This window comes from Solenopsis invicta, chromosome 7, assembly GCF_016802725.1.
Source record: "Solenopsis invicta isolate M01_SB chromosome 7, UNIL_Sinv_3.0, whole genome shotgun sequence".
NCBI lineage: Eukaryota > Metazoa > Arthropoda > Insecta > Hymenoptera > Formicidae > Solenopsis > Solenopsis invicta.
In genome coordinates, this window is record NC_052670.1 from 18,888,807 (window position 1) to 18,914,759 (window position 25,953).

Below are 25,953 nucleotides of genomic sequence, written 5' to 3' on the forward strand. Positions count from 1 at the left end.
TTTATGTTTACCTTTTGCTGTGTGATGTCTATTTTTGTAGATCATATGTAATAATGCGCACAGTTGACGTTGGGGCTATTCGAAAAACCAAACGTCGAATCGTCGTTTGGACGATTTTTTTATTTTATATTTGCGTTCTATGTACCAAAATACACAATTTAATACTTAACGGATGTAATTACACGAATAGTCTTTGACTTGTTTCGAAAAAGTTAAAGCAATAAATTTTTTTATTGTATGTTTGTATTTTTGTTGTTATATGTAACATTTCTTTATAACACTATCATTTTCTTAATAAAAGAAAGTCTTTACAACAGGTTTTTTTACATTTTTTTATTTTAAAACACAAATTTCAAAATATTCCCGGACTATTTTTGAATTATCCTGAGCTTGGGGCTATTTGAAATACTTGGCATTGGCCGACATTTTTATATGTACTTCAAAGCAAATACATTTCCATGTTTTATCTATACCGGCATTGTGAAGGGAAAGGTCAATCTTGTAAACCGTCTCATGTTCTTGTTTTTGTGTGTGGTTTTTTTTTTTTAATGAATATAGGACTCAGGATACGCAAACGAAAAAAAGGTTTTACGAATAGCCCCGGTCTCTATATTCATGAGGGTTGGCAAAGTTACTTTATAAAAGTAACTCGTTACCGTTCTTTTCTCTAAAAAATAAATCGTTACTATTACTCGTTGCTGATTTTAAAAAGTAACTTGTTACCGTTACCGTTACTTAAAAATTAACGAATTATTATTATTTTTGTTACTTTTTTTCATTAAAAAAATGTATACAAATTTCTGAGATAAATATAAATAGCATTTTTTTATCTTCTAAAGAAATAACGTTTATAATATATACAATTACACTAAATACACGTATAATTTTAAGTCAACGTCTTTTTATTATATGTTCTAATATCACATACATATTTGTATCCAATATAATCACAGATAGTTTAGCTTTGATTGCATTTTTGCATCGAACTTCATCAAAAAATTTGTTAATTATTTTTAAAAGAAGTTGATGTTTTATAGAATCATTATTAAAATGACCTCTTTGCGATGTTAATACAGTGTATCTCTCACGCTGAATGGTCTTTCTACACTTGCACTACTTGTGAGTGCAGTATTGTCTTTAATAAAAAATGATTTAAGTTTTGGATAATTATTTAGCATCTCAATATTAGAATTGTTTGATTATAGAAATTGTTTGCTATCATTGGATTGCTATCATTTAGCAAATTAATGCACTTCATCTATACAAAGTAACGATAAAAGTAACTATTCAAATTGTTACAATTACCGACGAAATGTAATTCGTTAACGTTACAGTTATAAATAATGAAATGTAACGCTGTTACTTATTCGTTACCAAAAAAGGTAATTGTAACGATAACGACGTTACAAGTAACGCGTTACTTGCCAACCCTGATATTCATTAATTAGGTCTATACAAGTTATTTCTCAAGTTTTATCTTATAAGGTAATTGTAGATAGATATTTATTATTTCAGCTTACAAAAGCTATGAAGGGACTTGGTTTATCCTTAATTCACGCATCTATTCATACCTCATCCCGTTCTATATTAGCCTATCTTTGTTCCAAACTCTACTCTGTTTTATACGCATTTTTCTCTCTTTTTCCTCACGCCCGCGGTGCTAACTATACCTCCTTGTACTCATTCCTTTACCTATCCTTGGCGCAACAGTCTTGTCAGGCAAACAAACGCCATATACAGCCAGATTGTCCACCCGAACGAACCCCCGCACCGCACCGCACCTAACACATCGTTCAATAAGTCCCGAGACTAACCCAGAGATAACGCTAGTAGTACCAAGCTGGCCACGTTTCCCTAGAATGCGAACCTTCACATGAAACGTGTACAAATTTCACGTCGATCGGACCACAAACAGCTGAGTTATTGAGGTTAGAGCAAAGTCACTTTGTAATTTGTTTGAAAAATGGAAAAAAATTTAGTTTCGCGTGTTGATAAAGCATTGTTTTTTAATGGGTAAATTCCATCTAAATCAACGATTTGTCGTTGGTATGCTGAGTTTAAACGTGGTCGTACGGACACAAACGATGCGGAACGTTCGGGTAGGCCATTGGAAGCCGTTTACAAATTACAAAGTGACTTTGCTCTAACCTCAATAACTCAGCTGTTTGTGGTCCGATCGACGTGAAATTTGTACACGTTTCATGTGAAGGTTCGCATTCTAGGGAAACGTGGCCAGCTTGGTACTACTAGCGTTATCTCTGGGTTAGTCTCGGGACTTATTGAACGATGTGTTATATCTATGCCTATGCCTATGCCTAATTCTCTTTCCATCTTATCTCCTAATTTACATTCTTCTTTTGCGTATCCTCACATTTTTCTTTCTTTTTTTGTACCTCCATTTCTTGGTTTCTCCCTTCTCGGTTCTTCTTTCACCTTCTTTTTCTGTCCCCTCTCTTACTTCTTTTCCAAACATCTTAATAACCTTTTTAGCCTCCTTTTTACCCAGCCTTCCAAAGATTACTTAGTATTCCTATGCAGAAATGCAGAAATTACACACTTTATAGAATTATTCCAATACAACATGACAAGAATTACCCACAATGTGAACTTGTTGCTGCAAAGGAGATCTATGGCGAACTCCCATCCTTTCTGCATCTACCTCTGCTGTCTTGTTCCATACAATTCTTCTCCAACCTTTGTAAGCTCAGTCTTTAAAGGCAAAAGATTTGGTTCCGTTTTTCCTTTAACAATCCAACAGCCTCCTTTTTTTCAAATTTTTACTAAAATTCCGGTTCCTCTTTTCTTTCTGTTTACACTTCTCGTCTCTTTGTCTTATATATTTATTCTATTTTCTTTTTTTTCTTTTTTCTTCTTATACCTCTTTCTCTATCTTTTATGCTTCATAACTTCAATCTCCAACGGTGATCTGAGTTTCCTCGGTCTCCTTCATATACCAAGCCACCTAGGATCTTTAATTAACAATTAATTATACATTCATCTATTCTTTTACATTTCCATTTTCTTTACGTTTACTTTTACGATATCTATATTTATACGTATATCTATACCTGGTCCTATTTTCTACCTTACATTCTAATTTTTTTTTGATATATTTTTTTTATACTATCACTCTTCTCACCGTCTCCGTACTTCTATACATTCCTTCCAATCTCCTTTTATTTATTCAATCTCTCATTTACAATATGACATTTTTTCTCCATAAACCATTTTGCCTGATTCCTTACATTACCTGTTGCATTTTCTTTTCTATAGCTGTTTCTGCTTTTATCACTACTGTTTTATTCCTTTAACCTATTCTCTTAACATTCTTTCTTTTTGCCTTTTTTGTTTTCTTTACCCTCCTTGTTTAATTCTTACATTATCGGCCCTCCCGGATTCTCCCGCCTCATTGTCTGTCCTAACCTATTTCTGTTCCTTCTACCTATATCTTTTAATATCTCCACAAATCCTTTTCCCCTACATCTGCCTTTAATTACCCATTTTCTCTACTTTCCTACCTCTCTAGTTTATACCTCTTTGCTTTCTAATACTTTCTAATGTACTACGACACTTATACTCACTCTATTTCTATCTACATCCACACGCCATTGCACTACCTAACCAAGTCTTTTAATACTTTTTATTAGGATATTGACTGAGTTGAATCGAAAACCTATGGATTTTATTGAGGGTGAATCGGAGTTAATTTTTGAGCTTAATATTGAGTATTTTTGGGGATGATTTGCTTTAATTTTTATGGCAGAGCATGGGATAATTATTTTTTTAGTTTTTTTCATTTTATTAATATTTACTAATTTAATTCATTTTTTGTATATATTTATTTATATTAATATTATGTTATCATTAGTTATTTTTATACGGGGCATATTGTCTCGAATACGTTACGATGAATTAATATATTTATGTTGAAAGATTATTTTACCTTTTATTTTAAATTATATTATTTTTATTAGGGGATTTAAAATTATATTAGTGTTATTATTTTATGAAAAAATTAATAGAAAATTTAAATTTTTTAATGTTTTTATTTAAAAAATTTATTATGGTCTATTTCTTCATCCCTCCTAGACTTTTCAAAACTCGTCAAAGTAAGATTGTTCAGTATCAATGTCTTCTTCATTCTCAACGTAATTAGTCTCATCTTCACTATTATATTCTTTAAAATATGTATCATTTTAAGGATGAAGAGATCGTAATACTTCTCCACCAGAGCAATTTGCTTTATTTTTCTAAGATAAAACTGAATAAAAATTTTTTTGTTGTATATACCTTTTATTTGTAAAAATAGTCAACAAACACGGAAAAAATAATTTTGCTTACTTGTACAACAAACATACGTTGCTTGTAAAGGAGGGATCTATTATGTCCGCGATCAACTTTTATTATCCCCTGTTCAGCGAGAAAATGACTCTGCCGGGCTTTGCAGGCGTTTTCCCCTATCCAACAAGTTTTTTCAAGAACGGAACGCATAAATTACATGCCTTGGTGATCGAAGTGATAGAACGCTCGTACGGAACTTGAGAAATCCAGGTTCGAACTATAGTTGATGTATTATTAGGAGCATAAATAAGTTTCCGCCGTTTCACAAAAAATGGCGCCACTAGTATGTTATGGTTGAAATTGTCTGTTGTAAAACGTTATATCGTAAGGTTGGACATCTGGCAACAACATAACCTTAAAATATTAACGATTTTGTATCAGCATCATATATCTTTTTTCGTGCGAAAATGTCGAGTTTTGAGCCGAATAAGCGTCATTTGCGGGAGCTTTTTATTTACTTTAATTTGAAGAAATCTGCAGCCGAGGCGCATCGATTGCTTGTAGAAGCATATGGTGAGGCTGCCTTAAGTGAGAGAAGTTGCCGTGAGTGGTTTCACAAGTTTAAGAACGGTGAATTTGACGTCGAAGACAAAGAACGTAGCGGAAGGCCGAAAGTGTACGAAGACGCGGAATTGGAAACATTATTAGATGAAGATTCGTGCCAAACGCAAGAAGCACTTGCACTTACATTAAGAGTGACTCAACCAGCAATTTCACGCTTAAAATCATCGAATGATTCAAAAACAAGGAAACTGGTTTCCATATGAACTGAAGCCGAGAAACGTTGAATGCCGATTTTTCACATGTGAAATGCTGCTTGCCAGGCATAAACGAAAGGGTTTTTTGCATCGTATAGTCACTGGTGATGAAAAATGGATCCATTACGATAACCCAAAGAAGAAGAAATCATGGGGACCACCTGGCCATGCTTCAACATTGACAGCCAAGCCGAACATTCATGGAAAAAAGCTCATGTTGTGTATTTGGTGGGATCAGCTTGGTGTCGTGTATTATGAGTTGCTCAAACCGAATGAAACCATTACTGGGGCTCTCTACCGAACACAATTGATGAGATTGAGCCGAGTACTCAAGGAAAAACGTGCCCACTACTACTCCAGACACGACAAAGTTATTCTTCTGCATGATAATGCTTGTCCACATGTTGCGGCGCCGGTCAAAACCTACCTGGAAACACTCAATTGAGAAGTTTTACCCCACCCGCCGTATTCACCAGACATTGCTCCTTTTGATTACTACCTGTTTCGATTGATGGCGCATGGCCTGTCTGAGCAACACTTCACATCATACGAAGATACAAAAGATTGGGTCGATTTGTGGATAGCTTCAAAAGATGAAGCATTCTTCCGACGCGGTATCCGTATGCTGCCAGAAAGATGGGAAAAAGTAGTGGCTAGCGATGGACAATACTTCGAATAAAACATTAGGTACCGTTCTTTCACAATAAATGCCCAATTTTTGATAAAAAACGGCGGAAACTTATTTATACTCTTAATATTTTTTGCGATAAAATACTGTACAGTTTTTCCAGGGAGGTGGAATATTACATATGCTTCTAAAAGCATTAATATTATTATTCCGGCTTCATGATTTTATTTCAAGTCCAACGAATATGCGGCGCGACATATAAACTTTCTATTTTTAGAAACAATAATTTGTTACATTGGATTATTGTTGACGAAATTAAAACACGAGATTAGAAGGCTTATGTTAGTCATAGCGGTTCTTGGTGCTGAATAATAATTTTTTAATTTTTAATTTTACAAATTTCAACTCAAACTGCGCGTTGCATATTTGTCGGACTTGAGAAACAGTCATGAAGCTGAAATAGTAATATTAATGCTATAAGAAGCATATACTTCTTTCCCGGAAAAACTATATTGTTTTATTGTGAAAAAATAACACCTTAGTCCAGGGTTTGAACTTGGATCTTCCGAATTCTGTGTGGACGTCCTACTTTCGACAACTATGCTAACAATAAGTAATACGACGCTCACACGGAATTTAGAGCCCGATTCGAACCCTGGCTGAGATGTTTTTTTTTGCAATAAAATAATTTACAGTTTTTTTGGGAAGGGGGGATATTATATATGCTCTTTACATAATAGTATTAATATAACTATTCCGGCTTTATGACCGTGTTTGATATCCGACAAATATGCAGCGCGCAGTTCGAGTTGGAATTTATAAAAATTAAAAATTATTATTTGACACTAAGAACCGCTATGACAGGCCTTTTAGTCTCGGGTTCTATTCTTGTGTTTTAAATTCATCAGTCCAATATAACTTATTATTATTTAAAGGAGGATGTGTAGTAGTAGTAGTAGTAGTAGTAGTAGTAGTAGTAGTAGTAGTAGTAGTAGTAGTAGTAGTAGTAGTAGTAATAGTAGTAGTAGTAGTAATAGTAGTAGTAGTATATCTTATGATTCCTTTGAGGTGACATATAATTATAGGCCAATTTACATCTAATTTAACCTACCTTTACTCTAATCTTACACTAATATCGCCTCGCACGCGTGCCCTGACTGTCCCGCCGTTACTCTTTGCTTGTTTATAACTTAATGCGCCTCTCTCTCTCTCTCTCTCTCTCTTTCTCATTGCCGCAACCCTAGGGACTTCCGTTTCCGTTTACAAACCTTTGCTCTCTCTTTCCCTTTACTCACTTCCTCCGTCACACTCACACCTCTTATTCCTATACTCTTCTTCTCCCTCCCTTACCATCCACATCCTCCCCTTCCCTTGTTCAATCTTTCCCCTTCCCCCCTCTCCTCTGATTCTCTCCTCTTCCACCTCCCTCAACCATCCCTCCTTCTCTCCTTTCTCTCCTAAAATTCTTCCACACGCCTCCTGTCATGTCTTCTCCCCTCCCTCTTTCCATGCTCTGCACTTCCCCCATATGTGTTCCCAGGATTCCAAGTGGCCCTCACATAACCTGCACAACTTTTTATCTTCCTCCTCCCAATATCTTCCTTCTAACATTTTGTTTTCCAGCCTGAATCTTACTAATCTTTTCTACCTACTCTTTTCCCAGTCCATTTCTAAATATTTTGGAATACCCTCTCCTTTTACTCTTCCGTACCATCTGCTAAACCTCCCGTTCCTAATCCTTTTTCACCTCTCCTCTCTTTGGTTTTCTCTATCCCTTCTTTCTATCTTATCAAAGTCTACTCTTTCTGTCTTTCTCCTTCTCTTTCAGTCCAGTGCTTCCACTCCCCTCTCCCTAAAAAAACTGTCCCTCTCCCTCTCCCACTTTGATCCTTCCTTTCTCTTTCCCATCCTTTCCTTCATCTCTTCTAAACACATCCTTGCTAACAAGCTTTCCCCCCTCCCTCCAATCTCTCTTTAAACCCCCAAGAAGCTCTCTTCCCTGCTCTACCTCTCAACTTCTCTTTTTGCGTTTCTTTTCTCACTAAATACCCTGGCGTTTTTCCTTCTACACTCAACACCCATCTCAAATACCTTTCGTGTAATCTCTCTACCCCCTTCCTCTTCTTCCATCCCCAGATTTCCACTCCGTATTCCATTACCGTCCACACTAAGGTATTGAACAGCCATACTCTCCTTTTTCAATCCTTCCCAAATTTCCTCTTTTCAATACCCCACACTTGTCCCATAACTGCTGCCCTGTCTTTTATCTGTGCTTCCTGCCCTCCCTCCCATTCCTTTGAAACATGTACTCCAAATATTTATACTCTTTTACTTCCTTTATCTTCCTTTTTCTTTTCCATCTCCATTCAACTCATCCTACTATTTCCCTTCCTAAACATTAACACTTGTTTTCTCTACATTTACTTTTAAACCTTTCCTATCCATAAACTTTTTCAACCACTCCAACATACTTTTTATTTCTCCCTCCCCCTCCGCCAGTAACACCACGTCATCCGCATACGACAATGTATATACCCTAACCCTCCTGTCTTCACCTTTCCCTATTTCACCCTTTCCATCTCTTCTTCTAAGTCCGCTACTAGCAAGTTGAATAAGATGGGGCTCAATGGACACTTCTTGCTGTCTAGAAACCTTTTCCTACTTCTCCACTTATTCTTATTCTGCTCTTCGTTTCCCTCAAGACCTCTGCCACCCTTTCCACCAACCCCTCTCTTGCCCTTTTTTCTCTCATTGCTTTTAGCAAAATTCTTCTCTCCCTAAAAATACTGTCCTTCTCCTTCTCCCACTTCGATCCTTCCTTTCTCTTTCCCTTCCTTTCCTTCATTTCTTCCAAACACATCCTTGCTAACAAGTTTCCCCTCTCCCTCCAATCTCTCTTCAAACCCCCAAGCTCTCTTCTCTGCTCTACGTCTCAACTTCTTTTTTGCGTTTTTTTTCTCACTAAATAATCTGGCGTTCTTCCCTCTACAGGGAATCAAACGCAGCTCTCAGCTCAACAAACATTGCTACCATTTTCCTTCCCTTTTTTTCTATCTACCTATTCACTAAATAATTTAAAACGTATATATTATTCAGTGTCCCCATTCTCTTTCTGAATCCCGTTTGATTCGGTGGAATCAACTCTTTTCTCTCCACTTCCTCCTTTAGTCTTTTTGCCAATGCTGCCGTATAAATCTTATACATCGTCGGCATGATCGTCACCCTCCTATAATCCCTCACTACTTTACCCTGTCCCATCTTCAATATTGGCACTAACAACCTTTCATTCCAATCCTTTTGCCATCTTTCACCCCGCCAAATCTTATTGTACATTTTCCAAATCCATTCATCTATCTCCTTTCCTCCATATTTCCAAGCCTCCCCCGGCACCTCGTCCATCCCTATCGCCTTTCCATCCTTTATCTTTCTCAATACTTCAACTATTTCCCCTCTATCCAACTCACTCTCCTCCTCCAGCCTCTCCTTTCTTTCCATCTCTTCCCCATCACCCTCCTTTCTGTTCCTCCCATCAGTCTCTTAAAGTATTCTTCCCATTCCTCCATTCTTATCTCTCTGTCTATCCCCTTCCATTTCTTCCTTTCTCTATTTACAATCCTCCACACTTGCCCCACCGATTTTGCCTTCTTCGCCTCTCTTTCCCATCTCCTGTTTTCCCTTTTCTTCTCCTTGCATATTTCCTTATATTCCCTCCTTTCTTTTCTATACTCTTGCCCCTCTCTCCACCTTCTCCACTCTCTTAGTGTTTTTCTAATCTTTCTCTTCTTCTCCCTGCACTCCTCATCCCACCAACCTCTTCCCTTTCTTTTCACTATTCTTCCCTTCTCTTTTTTCCAGCGTCTCTCTTATTCCCCTTCCTACGTCTTTTATTCCTTCTTACACCCCTTCTTTTACCTCTATTCTTCCTAATTCCCTCCTAAACCGTTCTCTACCCTCTTCATCCCATCTTCCTCTATGTCCTATTTTGCATTTTCTTTCTTTCTGTTTTTTCTTTTTTTTCTCCCTCTTTTAATCTTACTACCACTGGATGATGATTCGAATCTATTTGATCCCCTACCTCTAAGCTTTTTATCTCTTTCTCCACACCTTCATTTACTAAAATAACATTAATTACTGATTTTTTTCTACTCCTTGAATATGTCCAGTTACCCTCCTCATCCCCGCTTATTCCCTCGTTTATAATCCACCATCCCTTTTCTCTTATAAACTCTATCAACTTTCTTCCCTCCTTATTCACCTTCTTATACATTGACTTTTTCTCTTTCTCCTCCTTCCCCCACTCATCTTCACTTAGTTTTTTTCCCTCCTCTCCTGTCCTAGCATTAAAATCCCTCCCCCCCACATATTGTTTTTATCCCTTCTTTTCTTTCCTCCATCCATCCTCTCAGGCTTTCTAATTTCTCTCCCAAATTCTGGTTCGCGTACACTCTCACTACTCTTAATTGCCCCCTCCCATACTTAATCTCCCCTTTATAATCTCTTTTTCCTCTCGGTCATCTTTATCCCTTTCCACCAACTCTCTCTTAATTCCTAGCATCATACCCCCTATTGCTCTTCCTTTCTTATTCTTCCTCTTCGCCCATTGTACCTTCCACTCATATCCTTTCGGTGACTTTCCTTCAATATATTTCCATCCCTTTTCCTTTATCCACGTTTCTGTCAATACCATCACTTCCCCTTTCCAATCTTTTCCAAATCTCCTTATCCTTATTTCTCAAACCTGCTACATTCCAAAAACCTATATTGACTCCTTCCTCCTTTTCCCCCTCTATTCTTCTTTCTGTTTTCCTTCTCCCTTTTTTTTTCTCTTTTTTCTTCCCCTTCCCTCCTCTCTCCACTCCCGTGTTTTTCTTATCTGTCTCCGAAACTCCCTCCTCTCCCCCAATTATTCCCCCTGTCTTTGTCTCCTTTCTTTCACCTTATTTTTTTCTCCTTCCCCTTTTCCACTCTTCCCCCTTTCTCTTTCCTTATCCCCATCCCATTTTCTCCCTTTCCTATCTCTCAATTCCTCTTTTTATTCCACCTCCACCATATCCTCTCTATCCAAATTCCCCCTGACCTACTCTTACTCTCTTTCCTTTTATTTTGTCACTAACTGCTATCCTTCTCAGTCTCCATCTTGTTGTTCTTTCTTCCCATGTCAGGTTTTCATCTATCCAAATTCCCCTTCCCCTCTTTATTTTCCATTTATTTTCTAAAATCTCCCTCTTTATTTTTTCTTTCTCTATTGTCATTACTAACATACATCCACCCTTTCTCCTGCTCACTTCTATTCTCCTTATCCCCTTTACCTTAGCCTTGCTTCTTAGTCTTAGCTCACTAAACAGCTTCTCTAATTCACCTTTTATCGCCCCCCTCCTTTTTTTTCAATCTTTTACTATCACGTTCCTTCTCTTGCTCTCTCTCTCTCTTCCATCTTTTTTCTAGCTTCCTTACTCTTTCCTTTCATTCTCCTTTCTCCCCCTCCCCACCCTTCCTCTCTATCCTTTCTTCTTTTTTCCTATCCAACTCCCTCCATCTCTCCAAATTTCCCTCTTTAATATCTTCTAACTCTTTTCTTAACTTTCCAATTTTTTCTACTAACTCCCCTCTCTTTCTTTTATGATGATGTGAGCCTCAATTCCTTTTATTTTCTGCACTTCTTTTTTTAGTGTCTTCTGCCCTTCCCCTGTTCTCTTTATTTTCTCCTTTACTCCCTCCAAACTTTTCTTACTTTTAATTTTAATTCCTCTCTCAAATTGGTAAACAGCCCTTTTATTTCTCTGTCTAACCTCTCCTCCCCCTTGCGGCGATCTGACCGTCTGATTACTCCTTTTAAATATCTCTGCTTCCTCCTTGTCTCCTAATGAGTCTCTACCTAACAACTCTCTTTTTCTTTTTACGTGCTCCTCTATGTCCCCAGCGCTCTCTAATATCTCTCTTTTCACTCTCCTCTTTATATTTTCTATTGCACATTTTAAGATCTGTGCTTTGTCACGCTCCTTATTTACCGCGTTATCCTCTCTCTTTATTTTCTATACTTTATGCCCAAGGCCTTTCCTCGATAAATTTCTTAGACTCCCCGTCTCACTTTCTTCTTACCTATCTCCTAACCTCACCTCACTATTGCCCGACTTTCCTCCCTTCCCTATTACTTTAACCCCTTTAGCCCTCTCTTTACTCCTCCACCCCTCTCGTCTTGCCCTCTAACCCCTCTCACACACTCGCTCTCGCCACTTCAATCCACCTCTCACAATTACACTTTTCACTCAACCACGCTGTCAACTCAAGCCTAACCGACCAGAAGCGGAAGTCCCAAGGATGATGTGTAAAAGTAGCTAATTTTGGCCCCAACTGGAAAGTAAAATTTGTATGTTTTTTTTAGTTATTAAGCTGCAGATTCACGTGGTGCAATTAATTTTCCATGAACATGATGAAAACATGTAAAAATGTGAAAGTGAGTAAATAAGTATAAAAAAAGCCATAAAAATAAAATATATTTTTATTATAAAAATATTTTTATTATTTTACCTCTTAAAAACCATTAAATGGATGACATTTTGTTGTAATAGAGTTTAAATAGAGAAGGAAACAATCTCTTAAACAGAGACGGGGACTGTTGACTTTTTTGAGTGTGGAATACCTTATCTCATTGTAAGCAGGAAAGCAGATAGTTTCAATAACACACAAGTATTTTATCTTTTTTATTGGATGTGTTTTGCAACGTTGTAACGACCTGATTTTTCCGCGCACGGGGCGGCGTGACTTCGGCGGACGAGGACGCGGAGAGGTCGCCAAGAGAACTAGATGTTCGTTGATGGTGAACAAAACGTAGTTTATTTTGTGTTTGGTATAATACAAAACAGTAGCGTTTTGGACGCGACGCGCGGACGGACAAATGGCGGTGACGCTCGGACGGACGCAACGAGAACTTATTTCTACGCGCGGACGGACAACAAAATTATAACGCGCGGACGGACGAGCGGAAACGGAACGCGCGGACGGACGGACGAAAAATAGAACGCGGATGCCGAAAACGGAAATTATTGAACGCGGTATTTACAGGTTGCGGTGTTATGTACAAGCGAGGGATTCCGAGCCGAGTTTTTCGGAATTCGGAATCCCTGTTTACGCGCCGGTGTCGTGGTCTTGCTGAAGGCCGCGGCCACGGCCGAAGATGTCGCGCGCGCGGTACAGCTGTACTTAAGCTCGAAACGGTCGCGACGCGCTGCGGTTAATACCGCGATGTTGTGCGGCGGTGGCGATCGACTCACGCCAAGATCACTTGGTGGAGGCGCGGAACTCCACACCCCGAGTCGTGAGTCGATGCCGAGTAGAAAGAGCGGATCGAGAATTCTTTGACTACCAGGATCTCCCGGTGGAGCCCAAGATTTACTTGAGCCCGTAAATCGGCGGTCTAGGAGGCGGACGGCAGAAGATCTCTTGGCAGAAGCTAAGCTCACTTAACTTCAGGGTGGCGCTAGGAGACACTTCTTTGCGGACGGAAATTTGGACGGAAAGAAGCCTTGACTGTAGAAGCGGCAGTGCTTATATAGTCGAGTCTCGAGGGCAGTGACGGTGCGGGGGTACAGAACGGTGCGGTAACGGAGGGGGAATCCCTGCCGCTCGAGATCGGCAGCGACCGCCATTTCGGTCGTTTCTTGAGCGCGTGCGCGCGGAGATCTCCTCGACGCGCGGATGCGTATTCGCGCGCTACGCCGGTTTGAAAGTCTCATGGGCGCTGTGCGCCGGTTTTTCGCTGTCTGGCGGTTGTTCGGCCGGACAGCTTGGAACGGTGGACGGTCCGAGGGAGGAAGCGGAAAGGCGGTTTGTTACAACGTAAACATCTTAATCAAATATTATTGTTTGTCAAATCACTTAAAATTTGTTAAAATTTGTCAAAAATTAATTTTTTTTAAATAGTCCGAATTTTAAGTGTGAAATTTCACAACCACGAATCTTTAGAGGTTCCCCAAAAGCTCTATATCCTCCATAAAGATGTTTCCGTCTGTGCTCTTAAACTCATTTCTTATGATTACGCGAGTGTGTGCGCGCTCTATTACAACAAACTCTATTACAACAAAATTTCATTCATTTTATGGTTTTCAAGAGATAAAACTTTTTGTAATAAAGTTGCATCTCATCTTTATAACTTGTTTTATGCTTATTTACTTACTTCTTTTGCATTTTTACATATATTCCTATCATGTTCATGAAAAACTAATTGCACTAATGTCAAGCTGCAACTTAAAAACTAAAAAAAAAACATACAAGTTTTGCTTTTCTGTTGGGAACAACAATTGGCTACTTTTATACATCTTTTTTTAAAAATTCGAGATTTTTATTTAAAATTATTTTTTGCGAATTTTTATAACATAATTTTTTAAAATAATTATCTTTACTTAAGAATAAAATATTTTTTATTTTGATTTTGTTTATCTTTATTTAACTTTGAGAAATCAATTTCACATATCATGAGTTAAAAAATATGCTTTTTGTTTAGAGATATAGCATGATAAAGTTATAGAGGTTCACATATCTTGGTGTGGAGAAGGTAATCAAAAATAGGTAACCTAAGGTTTAACCTTGACAAATGTGTTCAGTTTGGTATATGTATATAAACTAATAAATTTTGATTGAAAAAGTTGCTGATAAATTAAACGTTGACATAGCAATCTTCACTTTTCTGTTTAAAAAAGCTGATTACAACATTCATACATTATTGAAAACACATACATTATTCAAAACGTTTGCACATAACCAATATTTAATATTATAAATGTGATGTTTAATTTTTTTAATTAAGAATTTATTACGTATAAATTAACATTTGCAATTAATTATCACTAATTACAATTCTTGAGATAATTAAACTATTGAAGGAAATAATATTTTTGTTATTTCTGTTTTTACAGGCAACATTTGACAGAGCTCAAAATGCAGACAATAAAATGCGTAGTAGTTGGAGATGGAGCAGTTGGTAAAACTTGTTTATTAATTTCTTATACTACGAATAAATTTCCATCGGAATATGTTCCGACAGTATTTGACAATTATGCAGTTACCGTGATGATTGGTGGTGAGCCATATACATTAGGATTATTTGATACAGCTGGTAAATATTGTTATTAATATATATTGTAGTATTTTTTTTCATATCAATTATTTCTGTGATATATATGTATATTGATTTGTTATATAAAAATATATTATAAATAATAAAGTAGAAACGGATATAGTGACAATTTTCTTAAGTTTTTAAATATTTTTTTAGGTCAGGAAGATTACGATCGTTTACGTCCATTAAGTTATCCTCAAACTGATGTATTTCTTGTATGCTTCTCAGTTGTGTCACCGTCATCGTTTGAAAATGTTAAAGAAAAGGTATAATTTAATTAAAATTAATCGTTATAATGCAGTAGATCGTCTAAGTCTAAATGATCGTAGTGTGTTTGCTTATACTGCTTATAGTAATCTTTTATTTTTGTACTTCTAATATAATTGAATATATTGTTTCTTATATAACATAATAATGCTAGAAAAATGTATAATACTAAAAAATATATATTTATCCATGTATGGATGAATATATACTTTTTAAAGAAATTTTCAAGAAAGTTTAAATTTATTAAATTCGAGAAAGAGAAAGAAATTTTTATTTTAATTATACAAAGTGTCCCAAGATTCGTGCACACGGGGAATAAGACGTGATATTTTATAATAAAAAAAAATTTTTTTTTTAAATAAAATAGCACATCATAGATAATTTTTCCAGGAGAGCTAATTAAAGTTAACGAGTAAGCGCTTTTGTCTGTGTGACATTTAGAACTGGTGTGGCAGCCTCACTCACTTGTACTTATTGTTAGTTTTTGGTATTTATGAATAATTCTTAAGAAAGTCTTAAGATGATGATACGACTCTATTATGATTAGTTTATAATATTTTAAGATTGTACTTAAGACAGTTTTAAATATAAGAAACAATTATGTGTGAATATCGAACATTAATCTATTGCATTGCTTAAAATATCAAAAGTTAATAAAATGAATATTGATTTTATTCCTTTTGTAAAAAATAAATAAAACAATTAACAGATAATACAAAAAAGGCTAATACAACAAGCAAAAATTAAGATTTTATAATATATTTTTTATTTATTACTCAAGATTGATCACATACGTTTTGACTCTACAGAGTCTTCTTCAGATATTAATTTTACATCAACAACGTATTCTAACAGTAGTGTTTTCTTTAATCAAACGCAATCAATTAACAATAATAATAATAATAATAATCCACGTTTATTATTATTGTTAATTAATTGTGTTTGATCGAAACGAACACTACTGTTAGAATACGTTGTTGATGTAAAATTATATATTATCACACTGAAGAAGACTCTGTGGAGTTAAAACGTATGTGATCAATCTTGAGTAATAAATGAAAAAATATATTATAACAAGATCTTAACTTTTACTCGTTGTATTGGCCTTTTTTGTACTATTTGTTAAGGAGGCTTTTACATTCGCTGGCCGAAAAAATAGCCTATTTTTACGAATTTTTAAAAGAAAATCTATTATATATAGGAATATGCGGTTTTTTTCATGGAATTATTTAACATTTAAACTACAAAAAAAATATTTTTTATTTATAAAAAGATGCGTTTTAATGCCTCCAAATGGCGATCGAATTAGCGATCATCAGAAAAATACGCCTCCATGGCGGAAGTGATAGAGCTTCTGCAAATTATCTGAAATAAAAAAACCGACAATTTTTATTAATTATATGAGTGCCTCCATGGCTAATACCAAAATGAAGTCGATAGCATAAAATTTATAAAAAATACAACACTGCAAAAAAAAGTTTGATTTTTTCCTCAAAAATTCGTTACCTTTTTGCTTATAAAAAATCACGTTTGTGTTGTAAAAACTTAATTCTGGTACCAGACATGCGCAAAAGTGTTAGGACTAAGAAAAAATAAACCCTAGCAGGTTATCTTTATTGGTTTTTTAGTTATCACTTCTGCTAGCTCGAAAAACATGGTTTCAAGAAAAACGCGTTTAAAGTTTTAATTTGACTTTTTTCATAAATAACTAAAATTTCAAGGTACTTACGGTTATTCTGCAATACCAGGACTGTATAATAAACCCTCTGCTTCTTCAAAAAAACTGTTTTTTGCCAATCTAATCGCCGAGCTGTTCTGGCTTCTTTCGATGAATCTAACGTGCGACGATTTGCCTGTCTCACGCGTTGATCATTCTTTTATTCGGCACATAAATTCGCTAATATTCCTATACGGATTCCCAATACGTTCATTATTTTCAATAAACTTTTAAATCTGTCATTGAATGTGCAGGTTGCCAAAAATGCTGCGACAGATATAATTTTTGCACCAGAGAAGATATGTTTCGGCGCAAAGTGTCAGAGAACTGCGTTATAACTCTCGTTATTGTTTTGTGTATGTCCCTCGAGACATCGCGTTAACAAAGCATCATCTGACAAATCTTCATAAATGTTATAAATGACAGTTTGAACTTTAGGAGTTAGAGGTGGATCATGATGATAATTTTGAAGTGTGCCGTTAGTTTCCGCGACGCGCCAGCTGCACCAAGAATCTGACCCTGGAGGACAATGAGAATGCATGGGCTCTTCATCGGTTAATATTTTATGATAATATGTTGCCTATATTGCATTTTTCATGTCCTGTAAAGACTCCGTGTTTTGTCGCATTGCCAATTCATAATAAATAGTGAGATCTTTAATTAATTTTTCTGTTAATTTTTCTGCTCCCTTTCCACCAATATATTTATGTGATTTTTTGGCGTTTCTCAATCTACTCCCCATATGTTTCTGAACGTGTGCAATACATTCTTTTTTTTTTTACCAATAATTCGTCTCCGTATGGGTTTTGATTGAGTAAATTTTTAAAAGTTTTGCTGTCTCCATCGCCTATATAATTTTCGTACATAGCGCCGTGTAAATCTTGTGAACGTTTGGACATTTCAATAATGCCGTCGACTTCCATCTTTCCAGCGCTTCCTGAATGATTCATCGTGCAGTTCTGTTTGTGTTCCTCTTCCCACAATAATTTTTCTATAGAATCATCATGTTTTCAAAGTGAACATGCTTTACAGAAGCTAGATTTGATCACAACATCTAGTACCTTGTTTGTGTACTTATCAATGTAATAACACCAAATAACGATGAGAAGCCTTGTTTGCTCCATGTACCATCACCAGATACAGTTAAATGTAACGGTTCGTTTCCTGCTTTTGTATTTTCATCAATTTCTTCTTTTGCGGCATTTTTCAAACTAATATCGTGCACAGCTTGCGTGGCTGTGTAAATGTTGTCCATAGCAGTATAGTACATACTTGTAGTAAAGCCGTTACATAAATCCATTGAACCACAAAGTACATTTAAGCCACTCAGGCCAATGCCCAAAATGCGCAATACAAACACTATGCGTCGATTAATTTTATACGATCGATTGTCAATAAGTGGACAAGACTCGATGCTTTCTGTACTGCTGCCACACTCAACGATTAATCTAAATTCTAATCCCATTTCTCTAGTTTTACTGAAACAAACTTCTTTTTTACATTTTTTGCACACCAGTATTTCGGTTAATTTAGAAAAAATCGATAAAAAGCTTATAATGCAATAGTTTTGCAACACATCCACTTGCACATCATAATCAGTAGATTATGTTGTCTCGTAGTTTTTTGGCTGATGTACTGGCAAACTCGGTTTCATTTTCGCTTGAATATTGATTCCCTCGAAATTGTCGTTTCTTCGTTTTATGTCCAGGTCGAATATCACTAAATTTAGACGTTTTTTTTCCGTGGAACATTTTGAGACGCACGTTATTCAACTCACGCTATGCACGACAAAGAACAAGGTTCGAGCAGTTCTAACGGCTTTCTACCTGCTCCTAAACTATATAGTGTATAGAAGGTAACAGGAAGATTTCCTCTGGACCAATAGAAACTTAAAGTATAACCGACATCTGCCGGATTTCTCGAAATAGTGACCTGAATAGCATTTACAAGTTCTGTTGCGCTGGTAGGCGTTTGGAGAGCTCGTGCGCCCTTATGCATTTGAGCTCATAACTCCGTTAATATTGCGAATTTAAAAAAATTTTTTTACAGAGATATTTTACACATATGTAGGAATAAAAATAAGTAAAAAAAATTTTTTTTGAAGCCGACGAATGTAAAAGCCCCCTTAAACTCATACTACTTTTATACTAATTAAAAAAATTAATTCTGTAGATCCTCTTGAAAATAAAGATAAATGTAAATAGTAACATGCTTTGCACGAGACTTGCACGAGTAGTCCATTGTTTTAAAATATTACACAATTGCATAGTTAAACAGTATTATTAAACCCCAAAAACAGTACTTTTCTAATAAAATAAATACATAATCCTCAAATGACAAAAAATTTTCTTATTTTGTAGCAGTAAAAAATAGTTAAAGATAAAATAATTACAAATAAAGGAATAGTTAAAAATAAAGTAAAATATTTATTTTTTAACAGATGGACAAAATTTATTTTACCTATGTTTATTTAATAAAATAAATATCTTTGAAAATTGTGTTATTTTTAATGTAAAACAAGAAATCAGCTTTCTAAAAATGTTATATTAACTGGTTGAGGTCACACTTCCAAATAATAATATAACGATCACATGGAGTCCACTGGACCCCCCTGCATGAAATCAGTCATCATTTCCCAGCTTTTTGATATTTTGCCGCAAAAATTTTACTGGACATACTTTGAGGTTTGTTGTTTATTATTCAATATTTTTTTAAATTAGAATTTAACATAATGAAAAAATAAAAAAGACTGCAAAATTTGACTTTTTTTACAAAAATATTCATAAAATTTTTAATTTTTGAAATAATTTAACAAAAATTTATGGATATATTCTCAAGATAGTATACTTTCAGATAAATTTAACATAATGAAAAAATTCAAATAAAAAAAAAACTGCAAAATTTAACTTTTTTACAAAATTATTTATACAATTTTTGAGATAATTTAACAAAAATTTTGGGATGTATTTTCAAGATAGTATACTTTTAGATAAAAATTAGTTTCATAAAAGGTTGTTCGGTTTTGAATAGTATGTGTAATCTTAAAGTTAGCGTGGCGTTTTTTGAATTTTCAATAACTTCAACGGGTTCAGGCTCTTGATTAATCAGTTGAGAATTTTGCGTTGACGGACGAGATAGTATCACGGAAAAATTAGAACTAATAAGCGTGAAACGTGACACATTGACAATGAAATTTTATGTAGCATGTCATTTCGTTATTGTGTGTTTTATTGTAAAAATGACGTCTTGTATTTATCAAATTTGTAAAAATGTGCCACAAGTAAAGTTTTTTATAATTTTATGGATAAAAGTACATTTTTTTATTCCTTTCAATAGCTGTTCGCGTTTTCATGTTTGAATAAACTTCACTTTACGTGCTTTTTACGACTATTTACTGACCGTTAAGCGAAAAAAGGATCAAGGACCATTTTTATAAATATTTTAAATTTCATTATACTGTTTTATTCAAATTTAGCTTAACCGTGTATGCTTTTCTGCTTGTACGTTTCCCTGCCTGAATAAGTTTCTTTTTACAGACCTTTTATGACTATTTACTAATTGTCAAGGGAGAAAGGGAGAAATAATCAAAGCTTATTTTTGTAAATGTTTTAAAGCGAACTTATTCCAAGTTTATTCAAATTTTTTTTTATTTATAAATGCCATGCTGAAATTTTTATTTTTTTTCTTGCTTACGACTTTGTACGACTTCAATATGATCGCGTGAGGAGTTAAAAGCATAGACTTCTATGTAAACCTAGACTGCGTACTACTTCTTACTGGTTGTAACCTATTTTTTTTAAACTGGTATACAGGGTGATTCAGAATAACCCGTTGTCTTTCAAGGGACATATTTCTGGTCGAATTCTAAGACGATTTTTCCTTTGCCAAAAATTTGTCAGACGCTTAGATTTTGAAATATCAGTCAATTAAGTTAGCGTATCACGGGTCGAATACAGATGGTACGCAGGGGCGGCGCACTCACCGTTATGCGCGGATGTGTCGTGAGCATATACATAGGATCTATAGACCGAGCATTCGAGGAGTGGGGGTTCTCGCGTGAAAAACTAGAAAGAGATAACCTACTTTGGACCACTATTTTGTCTTTGTCTAATGACGCGCGTGGGGGTACAGTAAAGGTAACGAAACTCTCGGTAAGGTTAGGGAAAAAGAAAAAGGAAATGTAAGTGAATGTGAAAAAAGAATGAAAGGGAATTGAAAAGCATTGGAAAAAGTGCCAAAATATAAAATTATATATAATGTAAAATTGTGTATTAAAATTTAAACAATAAAGTATTGAATAAACATTTAAAGCACCTGGCATAACAGTAATAAAAAAATTAACTCTGCTGATCTTTATATATATCTATATATATAATATATGTTATTGATTTTTAAATAAAATGAGTTTTGTGAATTTAGATCTTATTTGTCTAATTTTGTTATTCTTAGAAGCAGCATAATGATGTATACAAAGAGTGAAAAACTTTTCTAAGAGAATACAAATCAATTGATTTCTATGATCCATCAATGGAGCTTGATTAAAAGCATGTTTCTTTTCAGTAAATAAATCATTTATTCTTAGTTTTATTAATGTTAAATTTATTAGTTTCTTTATTACGTTTGTAGACGTCAAAATATAAAAAAAAAACAAGTGAAGATTCCCCACGCGCGTCATTAGACAAAGACAGAATAGTGGTCCAAAGCTTGCTATCTCTTTCTAGTTTTTCACGTCCCCACTCCTCGAATGCTCGGTCTATAGATCCTATATCTATGGTCGTGAGGTGCCTGCTGCGCTCAGCTGATACACACACGTCTTTCTTCCCTCTCACTCTCTCTCTCACTCTCTCTCTCTCTCTCTCCCTCTCTCTCTGTCACATCACAATGCTAGCTTTAACTTAAAAATGTAATTAATTTTCTTCTTAATTTTAATGATTTTAATAAAAGAAGTGCCAGGAAATTCTTTATACAGTCGAAGAATCGAACAAAGAATTGCACGAAATCTAGATATTTAATTACATTTAATAAATTATGTCATTGCAAGTATTCAAACAAATATTTATTAAAAGTTAATAACTTTTTTTCTCAGTGTAGAATCTCTTGATATAAAGAAATAATTTTAATAAAATAAATAGAAAAATATTTTTTAATAGATTTTATTATTGAAAACAATATTAATCACTATTTTACTTTTATATTGCCGCGTTCTAACTTCTGTTCGACCAATCACGCATTTATATTCGATCATAACGTATCCCATAAAATCAGTCGGCTCTTTCCTATTGTCGAGTAAACACGTGTTGTCTGTTCGTCGCGCGTAAACACGAGTTTTATCGAGCTACATATTTTTGCATGCCAAATGACTAATAATTATTTACAGTGATCGTTACTCGAAGTGATCGTTAATTAGTTACTCAAGTTTTATTGATCAAGTGAATGAATGAATTGTGTATTATGATATTAAAGTGATAATTTACGAGAGGATCAATGAAACTTTGGTTTGTCTCATCGTGGAGACAACTAATTGATCGCTGTACAGAATAATACGTAAGTAAATGCATGTCCAAACTTGTTTATGCAAGCACGTGCGCGCGCGCATTAACTCTCTCCCTCTCCCCCCCCCCTCTCTCTCTCTGTAACAAAAAAAGTAGTACTGTTTCTAAAAACTCGAGATGTAAATACTTTTGTAGATTTCGTGCGATTCTTTGTTCGATTCTTCGACTGTACAAAGAATTTCCTGGCACTTCTCTTATTAAAATCATTAAAATTAAGATGAAAATTAATTACATTTGTAAGTTAAAGCTAGCATTGTGATGTGACAGAGAGAGAGAGAGAGAGAAGGAGAGAAGAGGGGAGAGAGAGAGAGAGAGAGAGAAGGGAGAAATACTTGTGTGTTGTATCAGCTGAGCGTAGCAGGCACCTCACGACACACCCGACACACACGTAACGGTGAGTACGCCGCCCCTGCGTACCACCTGTATTCGATCCTTGATACGCTAACTTAATCAGCTGATATTTTAAAATCTAAGCGTCTGACAAATTTTTGGCAAAGGAAAAATCGTTTTAGAATTCGATCAGGAATACGTCCCTTAAAAGACAACGGGTTATTCTGAATCACCCTGTATACGAAATAAGAGCACAAGGAATATGGCTGCCTCTAGTGTCTGCTAGTCTGTTAATACTGTTTGTAGGTTAAAGTTATGTTCGGAAATAATTCTGATGTTAAAACTAAATAAATTGTAAAAATATAAACAGGAATTGTGTTTGTGTGTGTGCGTGCGTGCGCGTGCGTAGTGCGTGCGTGCGTGCGTGTGTGCGCGTGCGCGTGCGCGTGTGCGCGGTGCGTGAGTGTGTGTGTGCACGCGCGCGCGGGTGTGTGTGTGTGTTGAATCTAAAATATAGAGGAGAAGAAGGTAATATGGTACCCATTTTTACTTTATTGGATAATTTTGTCAATAATCAATATTTTATATTAAAACTTGAATGATTATATTTGTCAAAGTGTTGTTTAATAGATTCCAGATTCAAAGCAATGGAATATTTATTACTTAGAATGCGATTTATAAAAATATGACGCACTGCATAATCGGTGTAAAAGAAAAAGTGGTGGTAATATTGCTAGCCCAAAAATAAATTAAAAAACTTGATTATTTTTTAAACAGTATTTTATTATAAAATCATATATTTTGTTAAAAAAGATACAGTATTTTATTATAAAATCATATATTTTGTTGAAACAATGTTTATAATGTAATGCTGCGAAGCTTCAAAACAAATAAATCTTAACTTTGGTCATAATATCACAGACATTAATGCTTACAATGTAATTGCACGAAAATTGATCACAAATGAATGTTAACTTTGGTTATGAGATCACAGACATATCTATCTAATATCTACAAAGCCGTGAAGTTTCAAAACAAATAAAAATTGACTTTGATTAGAAGATGACAAAGTATAAAAGAAAGTTTTATCAAAATAAACTTAATTTTTTAATAATTTTTTATAAAGTTTATAAAATTAAAGTTAAATGAACTTGTAACTGAAAACAAGAGAAAAAAATTATTTGCAAAAATCGCAAACATATTCATCTTCTTCGGTCACAGAAGAACAAGCAATGTGCACATTTCGTACATTAAACGTTGTATCCATTTCTTACCCTTTGAGTCTTATAGAAATGATTCATTACAAAAAATGCAGATAGCTATGTCTTTACTTGGAAATCATACTTTACATCTTTATCAAGTGCAAGGTTTAATTTTGACTTAATAATAGATTGACAATCATTATTGGCATCTTTTACTTTTCTGTTCCGTTCTTGTTTACATTTTCTTTACTCTTTGTCTTTATTGACATCTTTTCTTTCTTCATGTTTCTTCACAATTTTTTTTAACGATGTAGAATTCTTCGAGTTTTTTATCTCTGCACTTTTTAATGACAAATATAATTTTTTTCTAATATGCAGATTTTGTAAGAATTGCAGCGTGTGAAGATTTGCGACTTTGTGTAGACTTTCTTGATGTAATTTGTGGAATTGGGCATATTTGTTCAGGTGAAATAGGAATCACTATACTTTGTTCCGTCTCATTATTTTTAGAGCAGCCAGGTTATGCTAAATCTTCTATTTGCTGATTATGGTATTGGCTTGTAACAGAAGTTATCTCTCTTGTACATGACATAGAATATGTAGAATTTTCCATTTAAGTGGGTGCTTCTCCTGGAATGAAATTGCTATCCGGAAAAACGTAGGGATTGAATGGATAAATTCCAGTTCCTTTAAAACCGTTTACAGCAATGAGACCAGTTTGACATTAAAGAAAAGCTTTTTCTAACAACCACGTTAATAACGCGCACAACAACGGGAAATTAAGATTCCTGTTGCTATGCATATGCGCAGCGGATTTAACTTCCGCATACGCAAAAGAATCGAAAGACGCTGATGGTCTTTCGGGCTTTTGGCCCGAAATACTATTGCGTTACGCCAGCTACTGCTGAGTCGCTTTCCGGTACTCGTATTTTGGCTAATCGTGAGAGCTGCATTTTGCAGGAACACGATTGGTCGAACCAAGTAACAAATTTGTGGATAAATAGAGCAGACAAATCGGAAAGCGACGGACAGTCTAACGAACAGCTGTCCAGTGTGTTATTCGCCGTGTGTGACTTACACATCAAGCCGGTAACACAATCCGGAGTTAAACGCCGACCTATATATACCGGGCCGTCCAGGAAAGCAAGTGTACGAGTGATACATATAGTCACACAATAAGTGTAACGAGGGCAAAACTGAAGAAATATACATTTATTTTAACGTTGGGAACTTAAGAGTGTCTACTCTCTAATCCGTCAACGCGGCTCTTCTTTGAGTCCTAACTCCTCAGGCGCTGTAACGATCCCGAATTATCTACCGGCGTGCCTGGATCACCACCGGGCACAACAACTGTTATAAGCGTGGAAGATGAAGTTTGACCACTAGACTGAGTTTAACAGCACAAGATATCATATGTCATTCGATAATACATGTACGAGTACGACATTATGTGCTGTTATAGAAACAAATAAAATATTATAAAATACATACATTTAAATGATCTTGTGATTTTATTCAGAAATCTTCAACATAATAAGATATCGAATAATTACGGCCCGGTGAATTAGCAGAGTAAATGCGGCCGAATGGGCGAGCGGTAATCTTATACGTAAAATATACGGGGCAGAGCACAAATAAACAGACAGCCACGAGAACGAATAAAAATAAGCGGACCATCATAGTACGAACGATGCAGTTCTCAATTGACTTATTGATGAAATATTTTGATATGAAAAGCTCGATAGCAGCCATATTACGAGGCCGCTTAGGTAGCTGCATATTGAAAATCTTATTTTTGCATAACTCGAAATATGTATAGCTAAATAAAAAGCAAAAATATAAAAAAACACTCCAGTATATACACTACTCAAAAAAAAATAGCGAACACTTTCCAGACACCAAAAATTAGGCTATTTTCAAATGACTGTAACTTGGTGAAAAATCATCGTAGGTAAAAAATAAAAAAAGCATTTTGAAGCTTGAAGATCGAGCTATAACGTTCTACTAGCAGATTTTCAAAATTCTTTTAACTTTGTCTTACGC

At 35.2% G+C, this 25,953-nt stretch overlaps 1 protein-coding gene across 8 annotated transcripts in view; it reads left to right on the top strand.

Moving 5' to 3' along the window:
• LOC105202481 (cdc42 homolog) overlaps positions 1–25,953 on the top strand; it is a 99,580-nt gene that overhangs the window by 19,032 nt on the left and 54,595 nt on the right. For 5 of the 8 annotated variants that reach the window (XM_039451911.1, XM_039451914.1, XM_039451916.1 and 2 more), the window contains 2 exons: positions 14,640–14,839; positions 14,999–15,108. In XM_039451911.1, coding sequence (XP_039307845.1) covers positions 14,640–14,839; positions 14,999–15,108 — 310 coding nt within the window. Of the gene's footprint in view, positions 1–2,300; positions 4,552–5,813; positions 12,182–14,103; positions 14,279–14,639; positions 14,840–14,998; positions 15,109–25,953 lie in introns of those variants that run through there. The other 3 variants (XM_039451917.1, XM_039451918.1, XM_039451919.1) reach the window with 3 other exon arrangements.